Here is a 15452-nt window from a genome sequence, read left to right as displayed (position 1 = left end):
TTCCATTGCGTGTTCGGAGGAAGCGCATTTCCCACAGGCAGGCTTGTTGCGACAGTACTGTTTGGTATGACCAAATCGCTGGCAGTTGAAACATCGCATGGGGTTCGGGATGAAGAGGCGCACCTTGACACGTGCGTATCCCACACGTATCTCGGACGGCAAGTCAGGGCGACTGAACGTATGAGGTTGTTGGTGGGCACCAACTCTCCTCCCCTTCTGACGAGGATCCGTCGAACGGCGGTCACTCCAAACTCCGAGAGCTCCTCCAGGATCTCTTCCTCGTCAACGTCACGTAGATCGAAACAGTTCACCACGCCCCTGGACGAATTTTTGGTGTTGTGTGGTGTCGCTGTCATTGACACTGTTTTTTTTCCAATTTACCGGCCCCATCCCGAACACTGTACGAAAATTCAGTTGCTTGCATAGCCCGATTCGCCTCCTGATCACTAGCAAATTCAACTTCTATTTTTCCATCCCGGAGCTTGTCACATCTTATAATTTTTCCAAATTTGTCGCAGCCATTTCTTCTCTGAAACGGTGAGAGGGACGCCAACCTAACCTCTTCACTGTGGAAGACGAGGATCCGTGGTCCGGGGATAGCAGAGTCTTTTCTGCATCCTTGGGTTGTCGTGGTCCGACCCCCTTTCGGAGGACGGGTGTTTTTTGAGGTAGATGCCATGCAGAAAGGGTTTTTCTTTCGGCACCGGGGCTCCCCACCCACCTCGGAGCCCAACTGGGGGACGGCCCACTCACCAGCTGGTGGTGGTGCCGCCAGGGCAACCTCGGTGCTATACGGGGCGGACGACGCCTCCCGCACGGCCAGGTGTAACCGGGGAGACCCCTCCCCGTCCTGACCGTGGTTCAGCGCCGCCGCCCCTTGACCCCCTAAGCCGCTGCGCGCGGCCAGGCGCCCCAAGCGGAGACCCGCAAGGAGCACCTAACCGCAACGCGAGCGACAAGCCGCTAGACCCGTGTGGGGCCCCACGGGCCCCCCACGCCCCCGGATATTCTGGCCAAAGTGGAGTGTTGGGACGCGCCGTGGCTGACCCGCACGACGCGCCCCTCAGCCACCAGGATCCGATCAACCCGGGGACGTGGGCGAGGGGGCACGGCGACCCCGATAAAACGAGGATGAGGAGTGGTGATAGGGCCGGATGCGGGAGTGCGGGTAAAGTGGAAGGAGCGGGCGGGACAAGGAGCAGGAGCTCACGTACCGCCAGGGTCGCTACGCCCTGAGAGGAACAGCTTGCGCTGTCCACCCGTTACCGGAGCTGGGACCCGAGGGGGCGCTAGTCCCCTACACCGACCGAAGCCGGTGCCCCTGCGGGGACGAGATACACAGGCATATTTTCTTAATCCCGACGGTCACCACATTCCTTTCGTTTTACCATTCGAATTTCTAGGTCTCATTCTTGATACAAGATAATCAATGTGTAAGCACGTCGAACATGTCCGCACCAAACGCATAAACGCTTGAATCTGTTCAGATTCGCTTGAGTTGTCGCACTGACCTTGATCGTAGTTGGCAGCCAACCTAAACTAACTTCTCCCATTTCTCGGAAATCTTAGCCCCCAACTTGTCCGATCCACCATGACTTGAAGAGAATGAACGAGCGTGCATGCTACGCCTAGTCTCCTGGGGCCGCGCACGGGATGATGGCTATGACGGATTAAGCTGAAATCTAACTCCCGTTGAACAGAATATTGATATCAGAATCTCAAAGAATCGAGAACTACTATTCGATTACTTTGAGGAGGTGGCCCCAACCCTTGGCAGCTCACAATGTTGAAGCCCTTCCCCTTGACGAAATCCTTGGTCCGCCACTGAACGCGCTAAGATAGCCGTCCTTGAACCAACAGCGATGCTGTCGGCGGAAGTTTCGGTAGGTTGATAAGCCCTCAACCGTCTGAAAGGCCTCCATTCAGTGTGTAGCACAGGCTGGGATTCATTCGGTATGCTGTTCCGTAGGGTGCTAATCTGCGCCGATAGGGCCGGTGCATGGGGCGTCGCATGTCAAGGCCAGGACGTTGCCGAGAACCCGGGTAGCGTGGCAGGCGGCCACCAGCCGGGCGCTCGTGGGACCCTGGCCCCGAATGGTCGGCGCGTACTTCCTCACACCATTGAATGCAACTCCGCAGTCTCATGAACACATGGTTCGTCTTGGCTAAGTCCTGACATGGGCGGACACAAGTCGCGCAAAGCAGCAGTAATTTGGGGAGGCCGGCGGCTCCAGGAGCCGAAGTATCCGGTTCCCAGTCGAGACAACGGTCCCCGGCGCCAGCGTGCACTTCGGTGGTTCTTCTGCTCAGGTTCTTTTTATAGTCCTTGGCGCTGCACCGTCATCCCCACCCTCCTCGCACTTGAGACTATTCAACGAGGTCACCGTGTGCTGGTTTGTGGCCGAGTGGACAGACCCTCCCAGTGATCTGGGGCCCAGCATACAGCCGTAACATATCAGTAGTGCAACAGTGGGTACCAGTAGCAGAGCGGCCCAGTGTACCAGCCGATAGCCTCCACGCGGTGACCATCACTGGGTCGGCGCCAGCTGCCCCGCGACCCGCCGGGTCATCCCAAGCGTCTCTGGCCTCCCATCCAGTCCCTCACAAACGCGGCCAGCTCTCCACTCCTGTATTTTGAGGTCGAGGCCGCACGAGGATGAGCGATGGGACGAGAATGACACGTGAGAGACGCCGCGCGCGGCTAGCCGGCGGCGCGCGCGGGCCGGCGGCACGCACGGCCCGGCCAGACGGAAGTGGCTACGACCACCAGCTGTCGGCAGCGCCCAGTAAAACAAAAGTTGCCGCCGGTGGCGCCGCCTATAACCGCCGGTGGCGCAGTCTGCACGAACCGGTCGAAACCGTGGCCGACGGCGTCTACATGAAGGAGTTGTAGTTGTTGCCAGTCATCTGGGAGGAGCCATTGAAGCCGCCCATGGCGCCGTAGCCGGCCGGGTTGAAGCCAGCTGGCGAGCGAGGTCAGGTCAGTTTTGATGTGCCGACATCAGCGCCGGGAGAGGGACGGACGCACAACACGCCAGCACACCACGGCCGGCAGGGCCGGGCGCTGCCACACAGCGGGGGACGCAGGGCAGCAACCAGCAAATAACCGGGCAACACGCCTCCGCAGCTATCAACGATCGAAACAAATGAACATAAAGCCACAGGCCAAAAAGTGAGTCCCCAAACCAGAAACGCTGGTTTGCATGTGCCCAATGGCGCACTCGTCTGCACCGAACCCAACAATGACAGCCAGCGGAAGGAACCGCGGCAACCGTCACCGCCGACCACGTCGCGACGGGCACACACGAGCCATCAGGAGAACTGAACACGACGCTGCACCGTCCCAGCCACGCCACGACCACGCTGTCCGCGCTGCTCACCAAAACCGCCGGCCGCCGTCGCACTGAGCCCGCGCTGCGACCGTCAATGCTCACCTCCGCTGTAGTCGGCCTGGGCGCCGTCGCCGGTCACCGGCCACTGTCCGCCGGCGTAGCCGCCGCGGCCCAGGCCGGCGCCGAAGCCCGGCCCGGCCTGCGGCACCGCCTGCGCCGCGTAGTTGCCGCCCGGCGTGCTGTTCAGGAACAGCTCGATGTAGCGGTGCGCCATGTGAGACTTGTCCTGCAGCGGCGGCGGCGGCGCACGTCAGGCGCCGACGCCGCACGCGCATGCGCACGCGCACACCCACAGCGCACCAACGGCGGAAACGCGGAGCGGCGCGACATGACGCCACAGCTGGAGAAGCCAACGGAGCTGAGAACGGAGTGCCAGGGCCTGGCGGGGGCGGGGGTACACCGCCGGGAGTTAAACACCGAGCTGCGCTGCAGCGGCGCGGCGCCAGACCCGGCGCGCCGCCCCACCCACCTTGGACATGGCCTTGACAGCCTCCTCGTGCGACGAGAAGTCGACGTTGGCCTGGCCGGACGGCCGTCCCATGTCGTCGAACAGCATGTGCACGTGCACGGGGTTGAGCGGCCGGAAGAACTGCGGGCGGAACGTAGGCTGGTCAGCGGGTCCACCTGGTTCAGTGCCGAGACAACAGCCGGTCAGTAACCCCCACGCGTTCACCGCAGGACCTCGAACGCATTACAAAGCCGCACCGAAAGGAACGTGCCAGAAAAACCGCCAGCGGTGGGGACCGATCCCGCCGCTGAATGGCCGGCCCGACTCGGATCCAGACGCATTCCCCCCACGGCTACCGTCAGCGGCAGGCGGAACTCACGTCAATGACGTCGGACTCGGTGCTGCGGTAGGGCAGACCGCGCATGTGCACGGTGTGCCCGGTCATGCTCTGCCAGGACTTGCCGCCGGCGCCGCCGCCGCCGCCCATGCCCTTCATGGCGCCGCCCAGCATGCCGCCGCCGCGGCCCATGCCGCCGCCGCCGCCGCCGCCCATGCCGTTGCCGGCCCAGGCGCCAGCGCCGCCATCGCCGTAGTAGTCCTCGTAGTCGGCCTGGAAGCCTGCGACGGACGCCGCGACCAGGGGGTGAGGCGATGTCGCAGTGGCGGCACACCAGCCCTGTGCCTGCACGGGCGCCGAGCGGGCCGTCTGGCCCCGCGCGGGGCTGAACAGCGGCCGTGCCCGAACAGTGAGGGGAGCTGCTCCCAGCCCCGGAACGCGGTAAGTCAGCCCGACTTCACTCCACGCGCAGGGCCGGCATCATTCCGGCCACTAGCCGTGCTATGTGATCGGACGCTGTCCTGTCCCCAACAGGCAACACGTTCCATTCTTTTTCGACCGTCCGGTAAAACAGCGCGCCCCGCCCAGCAGTCAGCCGGAACACATCCCCAGTCGGCAGAGCGCCGCCCACGGCCAGACCGCGTCCCCGTCCGGTCAGCCCAGAGGCCGGCCCCCTCCAGCCGCCCACGGCCAGACCGCGTCCCCGTCCGGTCAGCCCAGAGGCCGGCCCCCTCCAGCCGCCCACGGCCAGACCGCGTCCCCGTCCGGTCAGCCCAGAGGCCGGCCCCCTCCAGCCGCCCACGGCCAGATCGCGTCCCCGTCCGGTCAGCCCAGAGGCCGGCCCCCTCCAGCCGCCCACGGCCAGACCGCGTCCCCGTCCGGTCAGCCCAGAGGCCGGCCCCCTCCAGCCGCCCACGGCCAGACCGCGTCCCCGTCCGGTCAGCCCAGAGGCCGGCCCCCTCCAGCCGCCCACGGCCAGACCGCGTCCCCGTCCGGTCAGCAGAGCCCAGAGGCCGGACCCCTCCAGCCGCCCACGGCGCCGCGCCTACTCACCTCTGCGAGCGCCGCCGCGCGCGCCGGCGCCGTAGCGGCCGGGCCCGCCTCCCCAGCGGTCTCCGCGGTCGTACGGCGTCGGCCGGGCCATCATCAGCGGACGGACCTTGCCGGCGCCCTGCGCCGCCCGGATCTCGTTCAGGCTGCTCCGGAAGATCTCGATGTACCTGCGGCGGCGGTGGCGGCCGCGAACAGTGAGCACCGGCGCACGGCGAAACGGCGTACGACGCCCCGAACAGCGCCAGACGCCGCGACAGTCCAACACGGCACACACCACCCGTACGGCACAGAACACCATCTGCACGGCACGCGAGTCTGAACAGCACACCGCCATTAACACATCACAACACCGTCCACACAGCACATGCCAGTCTAAACGACACAGCCCAGACGACGCACAGCAGTCCACACAGCACACTGCACTGTCCACACAACGCGGTATGCAAAACACACAACACAACAAAACCCACACGGCCCACATGGTCCATATGACACACGCTAGTCTGTTCGGCATATCCCATGCTATCACACACCTCACACAACACAGTTCAGAGGGCACACAACGCAGGCAGTCTACACAGCACATATGACACAACCACCACATCACGCAACAATCTGGATGGTGGCGCACATACACAGCCAGACCTGGCACACAGTTCAACATGCCCCACAAACAGTCGCGCATAGTACGAAAACAGCCCAACATGGCACAATGTCAAACATGTCCCACAAGGTCAAACATGGCACACAGTCAAAAATGGCAGTCAAACATGGCACACAGTCCATCATGGCACACAGTCAAACATGACACATGAATACATCTGCGTGTCAAATACCACATACAGACACAGCCAATCGCGTCCCGCAAACACATCCCACAAACACTGTCAAACACCACACACGTGCAACACGGCCACGGGCCCAGCGGCCGGCGATGATGACCGCCCTGTGGCGCGTGCCGCGGCTGGCTTACTCGACGGAACACTAGCCAGCGCCGAGCCGACCACAAGCGCGGCAGGCAGCCCACTAGCGCTCGGCGGAGCCACAGACGGCAGAGACAGAGCCGAGGATACAAACAGTGAGGCGCCGCCCCACACTCCCTGATTCTGCTGGACGCCTCCTGCCGTCTTCTCCGACCCGTCACCTCCGGAGCCCGCCAGACTTCCCAGCCGACCTCCAGAGCCCGCCAGACTTCCCAGCCGACCTCCGGAGCCCGCCAGACTTCCCAGCCGACCTCCGGAGCCCGCCAGACTTCCCAGCCGACCTCCGGAGCCCGCCAGACTTCCCAGCCGACCTCCGGAGCCCGCCAGACTTCCCAGCCGACCTCCGGAGCCCGCCAGACTTCCCAGCCGACCTCCGGAGCCCGCCAGACTTCCTAGCCGACCTCCGGAGCCCGCCAGACTTCCCAGCCGACCTCCGGAGCCCGCCAGACTTCCCAGCCGACCTCCGGAGCCCGCCAGACTTCCCAGCCGACCTCCGGAGCCCGCCAGACTTCCCAGCCGACCTCCGGAGCCCGCCAGACTTCCCAGCCGACCTCCGGAGCCCGCCAGACTTCCCAGCCGACCTCCGGAGCCCGCCAGACTTCCCAGCCGACCTCCGGAGCCCGCCAGACTTCCCAGCCGACCTTTGGTGCCCGCCTGTGTCCGGGGCCTCCTTGCAGCCGTCGCGACACCGTCACTTGCCGCCTTACCGTGTGGCCCGCCAGGGAGCGTGCTGGTCCCCACAGTCGGCGAGCGCTGCCCGCGGACTCCTTACCCGCGCTCTCCCTCTCCGGCCTCGCGTGCGCTGTGCAGTGAGCCCGTTTGATGTAGCCGCGCATCCCGTCGGCTCCAGCCAAACTGTGTGCGTACGTGTCCCGCGTCGTGGCGCGTTATGAAGGCCACTGACAGACTGGATGGGTGGGAGGGGAGAGCAGAGAAGGGGATAGGGGAAAGGGAAGAGGGAGAGATGACCGACGGGGGAGCTAGCGAGGAGCGAGAGATGAGAGGAAGAGGGAGCGACAAATGCGCGAGGGAGGGAGCGAGAGATGGGCGGGAGAAGGAGCGAGAGGGAGCCAGATATGAGCGGAAGAGGGAGCGAGAGATGGGCGGGAGAGAGAGCGAGAGATGAGCGGAAGAGGGCGAAAGAAATGAGCGGGAGGGGCAGCGAGAAACGAGCGAGAGAGGGAGCGAGAAATGAGCAGGGGGAGTGACAGATGAGCGGGAAAGGGAGCAGGAGATGAGCGGGAGAGGGAGAGACAGATGGGCGGAAGAGGGAGAAAGAAATGAGCGGGAGGGGCAGCGAGCAATGAGCGAGAGAGAGAGCGAGAAATGAGCAGGGGGAGTGACAGATGAGCGGGAAAGGGAGCAAGAGATGGGCGGGAGAGGGAGCGAGAGATGACCGGGAGGAGCGACAGATGAGCGGGAGAGGTAGCGACAGATGAGCGGGAGAGGTAGCGACAGATAAGCGGGAGAGGGAGCGAAGAGCGAGAACGTGTCGCCGCGAGGGCGGGGCGCCGCCCGCTGTCTCGGCTGGCTGCCGTGTGCGCCTGTGTCGGTGCCGAACCCGGGGACCAGGTCCGGCCCCGGCGGCCCTCCGCGGTCGTGTGTTGACGCGCGCGCGTGGCCCGTCCGCCGCCACCCTCACCTTCCCGCCAGCTCTGCCTCAGCGCCCCCACCTGTGGCCGATTTTCTCCTTATTTTTCGCCAGCGCCCGCTCGGCCACCTCCTTGTTTACAAACTGGACGTAGGCCTCCCCCGAGGAGCGGCCCTGCCCGTCCAGGGGAATGGTTATCCCGTTGGGAACCACCTCCAACCCTGTCGGAGCACCCAGACAGAGAGTGGCGTTACCGGCCCGCCGCCGCCGACACACACACACACACACAAACACAGGGGCGGGGGAGGGGGCGACCGCGACGGTACATGGGGTACCGGGCGAGGACTGGTGTTCGCGCCACAGACGACTGGCAACATCTGCTGATCAGCGACCGTGGCCCTGCGAGGATGATCAATTCTTCGCCTTCACAACATACGGTTTCCTCCCAGGCGTTGGCTCCGGGTCTCACCATACATTCACACCTGATCCGCCAGGCGGATCGCGGAAAATTGTACCATGCATCAGAGCAAGGATTTAGGGCAGAGCATTAGAGCGAATGCATATATCTTACACCACACAATTTTCGCACCTGTTTTTGCACGTGCTCCGAAATCAACGGTTCAAATAAAACACACGCGATGCTTCCCTGGTGAAGCACACCATACCGCATCTGGCTCGGCGCAGGCGCCAAACACCAGCTTCATCAACTACAAAACCAGAGCAAGGTTTCACCACATGGCCAACGTTGACCGAAACACTACCGGACGATATAGTCTTCCGGACGAGCCCCACATTCTGGCGGGAGTCACACAGTAGTCACAGAGCCTTGCAGTGGCCAGAGCACTGACCAGCAGGCAACAGCCCCATCAGCTCAGCACAGACCATACCCATCAGCGGCGGCGTGAGCCGGCCGGGAGCTGGGAGAGGGGTCCATCACCACACACACGAACACCCACACGCACGCACGCACGCACACCCACATGCACGCACGCAAACACGCGCGCACACCCACCCACACGCACACCCACATACACCCGCTCACACACCACTGGCTTGGCGCAGCGTACGGTCTAGACAGCGTGGCAGCGCTGGACACACCATACTTTGCCACAATACCAAGACCGGGAATCGCCACGACCAACCATTACTTGTGGCCATGCCTGGAGAAGCTCAGTTCCAACAGCTTCTGCGCCATCAGCATGCGCATTACAAAGGCCCCTTCCACATTTATAAGGGGTCTGAACTGGTATGACCACCTTGAAGACCTTTCCGTGCTGCTCACAACCCTGCCCTTCTCCAGACCTAAGCCTCTCTGATTTCTGACCTACACACCCGTGAAATGGGGAAAGGTATTTCAGGGAGATTATTCCCGTCATGTTGGCATTTATGACGTCATAATAACGTCATCCAAATGCCGCCATTCCATCAGCCATGTGACGATCGAGGCCAACACAAATATAGTTGTCAAGGTGTTCATATCTGGCGTTCGTGAGCACGATTTCCAGATAAAGCGACCGTCAACTGGCTCACAATCAATGGTATGCAAGGTACGGTGGCCTTGTCAACTGATGACGCATTGAGGAGCGTATTTACTAAACAAATAATTGTGCTGTCTAGAAGTCTTTTACACTTAAGGATTATACCAAAAGATCTAAGTGAACTTATCCAATCATATATCATGTTCGCTTCCATGCGAAATATTCTCTTAGAACCTCGCCAGTGTCATCCCCCAAATACTTCGGGATCGCCCACTCCTCCCGCACATACTCCCGTCACACGGCAATGGCCCCCCACCTAGCCGACGGGAATGCGGCCACACCCAGCAGACACCGCCGTCCCCCTCGGCCGGCCACCCGACACAACACCGCGCACCACGGCCCGAATCGGCCCGCTCCCTTCCCGCGCACGCACACCAGCGCGGGCCACAGCAGCGCCGCTCACCCGAGAAGAAGTTGGCGATCTCCTCCTTGGAGCAGCCGAACGGCAGGCCGCGTAGACGGACGCAGCCGTCGTCCATGGACGAGGCGGCGTTCATGCCGGACCGCTTCACCACCCACTCCATCTCGGAGCGCTTGGAGCGGAACACTGGCGGCCGGGCCCGGCGCGGTCAGGTCGCGTCACGTGGGGGCGGCGTCCGGGCGACGCCGGGACGGGGGCTGCGGCCCCGCTCAGAGAGAAGATTACGTGCCATCAGGTGGGGGCGGGAACGGCGGCGCCGCGCGCGCGCGCGCGTGCCGCCGCTCGACCGCGCCACGTCCGGCTCAGGGTAATGCATCACGGCCGAGGTGAATGCGGCACGGCCGCCACACGGGGACGCACCGGCGCGACCTATAGCGGAGTACTAGGAACATCCCACCACCACCACCACCATCCGTCCGTCCGTCCGTCATATAACCTCACATTTCCTGGGTGCAGAGAGCGCACCTGCGCCGAGTGAACAGAAGGGGAATGACAGGAGCACGGCCACAGCCAGCGGCTCACCCTCCAGGTAGCGGTGTCCCATGGTGCAGTTGTGCTTCTTCTTGGCCGCCTCGAAGTCGGCCTCCGAGCAGAGCTCGACGTACGCCTCGCCGCTGGGCCGGCCCTCGCGCGACAGCGTCAGGTAGATGCCCGACGTGCCGCCCTTCACGTTCACATTATCTGCCGGACATTATCATTATCTTATCTGTTCACATTATCTTATCTGTCAGCTCCGGTCACCGGGGTCGGGCAGCGCCGGCGCGGCGCCGACCGTCGCGCCGGCGCACCGGCGGTCGGGCCGGCTCGCCGAGGCCAGGTGACACCGAATCAGGCGAGGTCAGGCCCAGTCGATGTAGTGGTGCAGGGCGCAAGCTGCATCAGCATGGCTCCAGTTCAAATAACACAGGCTGCTTTGTTCCTGCGTCCCACAGTGCTCCAGCAACGCCTGGGTCATCCCAGTCCACCCCCTCTAGCCAAGCCTTCATCTGTCAAACAACAGCAAACGGCACACACGGACGGAGGAGCAGCGACACACGGCGATCTCCACCCCGGCCCAGCCGCCACCAACGGACGTCAGCCGCCGGCCCAGCCGCGCACCAGCGGACGTCAGCCGCCGGCCCAGCCGCGCACCAGCGGACGTCAGCCGCCGGCCCAGAAGCCACCAGCGGACGTCAGCCGCCGGCAGTCCACCCACCAAAAAACTTGATGATGTCGTCCTCGGTGGCCGACCAGGGCAGGCCGCGCACGCGGATTACGAAGCCCTCCTCGGCGCTGTGGTCACCAGACATGCTGCCAATGGAGTAAGGGCCAGTCAGTGGACAGGGCCAGCAGTCAAGGGATGCTGGGTTGCTGGGGAAAGGGGAACAATATCACAGCAGCATCTGAAATTCGATTTTGGTTGTTGCAGAAAGAACAAAACAAATTTCAACTGTGGCCCATAGTGAATAAATAGCTTAGGTGAGTTTGCCCTGTGTACACCACTGGCACTGTCAGACATTCTTAAGCTTAGTAGTTTTCTTCCATAGTTGACAGCAAACACCAACAAAAGCTGATATTAGAGATCCCGAAAGACCATGGATGATTGGCTGCTTGTAATTCTGAAAGCCTCTAGCCCCCAAAGCTTGTGCCTCCTGTGTGAGTGCATGCTCCCTGTGTGTGTGTGCTCGTGCCTACAATACTTTTTGAAGTAATGGGGCAGATAGGAAGCTGTTTACATTTAGTTTGTTAAAGGTGTGGCCTAATTTAATGCTGGTAGACAGATGCTGAAAATGTTGTGCACCTGCAGCATAATCCCCTGCGGACACTGACTCACGCAGACACCAGGCCAGAGCCCGCCCTCTTAACAACCACAGCGTCTTGATGGGCCAGGGAGAAGAGAGAGAACAGAGAACATCTTGTATGAGTCACAATTCAATGTTTCTGAATTGCACATGGAAATCACTATACCACAGTGCAAACTGATACAAAAGTACACATCACACTAACATATACCCCTACACATAGCATGAATTAATCATATATGTGAAAATTGTTAAGTTCTTTTTAAATAGTATCCTTTTAAATTAGCATTTGAAGCTATCAAAAATGGAGATTGTATTTAGGGTATAATGGTGATGTCATACAACATCCCCAACAATGGCTCGCACACATGGAAATCCATGGCTCCACAAGTCCCTGGCTCTTGGGGAGAATTTAGCGTTAAAGAAGGTATATTCTCCAGAAGATCGGACCTAAATATGTGATGAACCCACATCAAAACACATTAAACAAAAGCTTTTTTTTTTTCTCCACTGCTCCACAGATTGTCACCACATAATTATTATCAGTGTAAAACTAAGGCAGGGTTTCTGGTTTTCCACTGAGCAAAACTTTTGGTTTGATATTCATTGAATCATGTCCATTATTGAATCATAATATTCATCGCATTTATCACATCACAATCACATCATATTCATTGAATCAATCAATCAATCATGAATCATGTATGTTTCTGAGGTCTACCTTTTATTTGAGCTGGCTTCTGTCAACAAGTTCTCTTTTACAAAATCATTTGGGTGCTAAAAAAAACAATCAAAACTGATAAACAACTCATAGCAGCTATGTCATTGAAGACTTCTATTCCATACTCCAAGTTTGTAAGAGCCCACATGGGTATCACGTGGCCACATATTCTTTCCTTTAGGTGAGAAAGATTGTATGTTAGCTAGAACATAGCTGCATTAACTACTATGCCTCAGATGTTCCTATTTGTGTTAGTGTGGCTTGCATGACATCTTGATACTAAGTTTGTCATAACATGCTCGAGGAATTGCTCAGCACATACACAACATTTCAAGCGCTGGTTTTTATCTGCCTTCAATGGCTCACACCTTCAATGTAGAATTGTCAATATCAACAACTTTCTATTAGCTCCATAGCTTCAAAAAATACAGCAGCTGTGAACATAGATTTAGGAAGGAGCACTTACATATGAAGCTAGAAAATTTAAGAATTGCAAGCAGCCAGTCCCAAACAGCCTTTGGTAATCACAGAAATCAAACAGAGCATAGTGTTTACTGCCATCTGCTGCCAAAGAGCAACCTTCAGTGCCAGCTGTGAATGCCATGCAAATTCAGATGGCCTATTTTTTCTCACTACAAGCTATGATTTAATATTTTTTCTCTCCCCCAAGAGCAAACCAAATCTCAGATACTGCTGCGTGCTGAGCACTGAAAAGAAGTATTGTGCATGATATGATACAAAGATCTGGCTGAAACCTCCTGCAGCATCCTCCTTTAGTTGTGGTGTGGCAACTGCTGCATCTGCAGTTTGGGGACAGGTCCATCCCCATCTTGTGTTGTACAGAGCAAACAAATTTTGATATTCTTTGCAGTGTGTACTTGTGGATGATAACATCACTCAGCACCAAAACACCAATATTCCCTATAATTTCAAGCATTTCACTCCAGCCACAGGAAGTGAGCAATACTAGACACGCTTCAATCCACATGTATGGTGATGCCGGACCAGTGTTAAAAGTTGAGAAGTGATTGGAAAATGGCAGGTCAGGGTATACATTGCTACCTCATGTTAAGAAAGAGCATTCATCATACATCAATTGTCATTTTTAAGGCAGGACATACTGTAATGAATCATTAAACAGGTCATCTAAACTCTTACCTTGGAACTTAACTAAAATAGCGAACATCCGAGCGCAAACAGGCAGCGACCGCGACCCCAGCGCCATTTCTAGGGGTGATCACAACATTACTGTGTGCTCACAACATTAGTGTGCATTGAGAACCATAAAAATGTACAAGGCCAAGGTAACAAGAATCCAATTAAATGTGTTTCCCACATATCCAAGCAGTCTTACATATTGTTTGCAGATTAGTCAACATGGTGGGGAAATGACATTTTTGGGTAGGAATGAAAAGCAAAATGAGAATATGGCAGCTGAACAAAACTTAATATGGTACACATAAATGGCATGAAACATGGCTGCCAATGGGACACTGGGTTGAAGGGGATAGGGTGGGGGTTAGGTTATGTCAGGTTTGGTTGTTAAGCTAGGCTAGGCTAGGTTAGGTTAGGCTAGTTTAGGCTGTGTTCTGAGCTATTCTGGCCTGTCTGTTTCATTAACATACCTAGATGCGACACAAAATGTTTTTCATTGCATTATTATTAACTTAGTCCCTTACATTTTTTATGGTTCTTGTTAAGCAGAAATATTGTATTATGCAACGACGCAGGAACGGCCCTGGAGTGTCAAGGCAGTGGGGTGCGTGCGGCACTCGGGAGCTTGCGGTCATAGTTATTCAAATTTGAAGGTAGGAGCATCAATCTACCTGTTTCTAGACTATTTACAACATGTTTTGCCTTAAACATGACAGATGTATTAATTTTTTCTAACCTTAGGTACCAAGGTATACCTGCACCAAATGGTGCATAATGAAAAACCTTTCCTTCAATCACTACACTTCCCCACATCATCCTTGTTGATTTTTGACATTTTTTTTCACACGGAGGTAACTGGCACGCTAAGCCGATTGAAAAGGTTGATGGTCATTTTACAATGACGATGATAATGAGGTTGATTGGTATGAGTTCCCGCTTGCTGACGATTCACTAGACGGCGACTCGTCTCTCCAATCCTTGCGGGCAACCAACGACTACATGGATGAAGCCGGTTCACCCCACCAGTCACAAGGCTTCAGCGAGACAGGCTAACCATTAATTATCAAAGGTGTAAGCGACATAAAGCAGCAGCAGGTGTCTCACCTGATGAATGAATAATACCAGCGGTTCAGGAAATATTCACGCGGGACGAGTCCTCCGTTCCCTCACCCCTACTCGTACACAAAATGGCGTCTGTTTGGGAATCGACCGGAAATCAACGAGTAGTGAGATACATGATGGCGAAGATAGTTCCGATTTAGGGATATTGTTTTATTTGATTGGCCGAAAGTTATGGTCAAAAATAAGGAAAAATCCCAAATATTTTTGCTCACGCAAAAGTATGAAGCTCATAAGCTGATGGTGAGAGTACATCGTCACCAGCGCTTCTGATGTCTATGGTCACTGGCATCTGCCCGCGGTGGCAGCACTATCGCGTGGCGCCATGTCGGGTGCCGCTAAACCCTTCTCATTTCCTCGCCGCTCCTTACCCTGCCTTACCTTATGGTGATCGATAATTATAAAATGCCACTAGGCCTGTAGGTCCTGGTCTCGTCAGGCTCCCAGTCCGTTAACCAAACAGTCAAATTAAGGGTAGATCCAGTGTGGGATGTCATACATTATGTCAACCCACTGCATATCAAGCGTAGTCTAGAACTGTTCAACTGAGATTGACGACGCGACCAGGTGTGGAAGAGCGTTCCAATCGTTGACGAACCGCGTGCTGAACGAGCTACGACGGACGAGAGCCCTAGCTCGAGGTTTTCTCAGTCTCCATTGCTGTCCTCTTGCTACCTCCGAATTGTGCCTTGTCAGGGACTCTTCTTCCGACAGCGACATGCCTCCGTGAAACAGTTGGGACACTGTTCACATGTCTCCCCTGCGACGACGGTGGTACAGCGAGGGCAACTGGAGAAGTCTGAGCCTCTCAGGGTATGGCTGGTGCCTCACTTCATGGACAAGACGGGTAGCTCGTCGCTGAACCCGCTCCAGCCGCTTCTGGTCCAGTTTGCCGAACGGGACCCAGATGACT

General features: G+C 57.7%; 1 protein-coding gene across 1 annotated transcript; it reads right to left on the bottom strand.

Moving 5' to 3' along the window:
• Nucleotides 1-2614: 2614 nt before the first annotated feature.
• LOC119090061 (heterogeneous nuclear ribonucleoprotein H) lies at nucleotides 2615-14647 on the bottom strand. Its single transcript, XM_037212859.1, has 10 exons — nucleotides 14525-14647; nucleotides 10959-11053; nucleotides 10286-10444; nucleotides 9746-9889; nucleotides 7887-8025; nucleotides 5231-5397; nucleotides 4220-4458; nucleotides 3862-3981; nucleotides 3435-3618; nucleotides 2615-2963 (listed from the first exon to the last, which is right to left on the bottom strand). Exons 2-10 carry the CDS (start codon nucleotides 11050-11052, stop codon nucleotides 2875-2877), a joined length of 1335 nt encoding a protein of 444 aa, XP_037068754.1. The 5' UTR covers nucleotide 11053; nucleotides 14525-14647; the 3' UTR covers nucleotides 2615-2874.
• Nucleotides 14648-15452: the final 805 nt, after the last annotated feature.

This window comes from Pollicipes pollicipes, unplaced genomic scaffold (assembly GCF_011947565.3).
Source record: "Pollicipes pollicipes isolate AB1234 unplaced genomic scaffold, Ppol_2.1 Scaffold_1600;HRSCAF=1878_pilon_pilon_pilon, whole genome shotgun sequence".
Taxonomy (NCBI): Eukaryota; Metazoa; Arthropoda; class Thecostraca; order Pollicipedomorpha; family Pollicipedidae; genus Pollicipes; species Pollicipes pollicipes.
The sequence above is the reverse complement of the archived record's forward strand: the minus strand, read 5'-3'. Positions and strand labels throughout refer to the sequence as shown.

What these genes read in the sequence shown, in the direction of transcription:
- LOC119090061 (XM_037212859.1), bottom strand. Translation starts at nt 11,052, where the DNA reads ATGTCTGGTGACCACAGCGCCGAGGAGGGCTTCGTAATCCGCGTGCGC. An exon ending in CGACATCATCAAGTTTTTTG is followed by an intron (nt 10,445 to 10,958) that starts GTGGGTGGACTG and finishes AATGTCCGGCAG; the next exon opens with ATAATGTGAACGTGAAGGGC. An exon ending in GATCGCCAACTTCTTCTCGG is followed by an intron (nt 8,026 to 9,745) that starts GTGAGCGGCGCT and finishes GTGCTCCGACAG; the next exon opens with GGTTGGAGGTGGTTCCCAAC.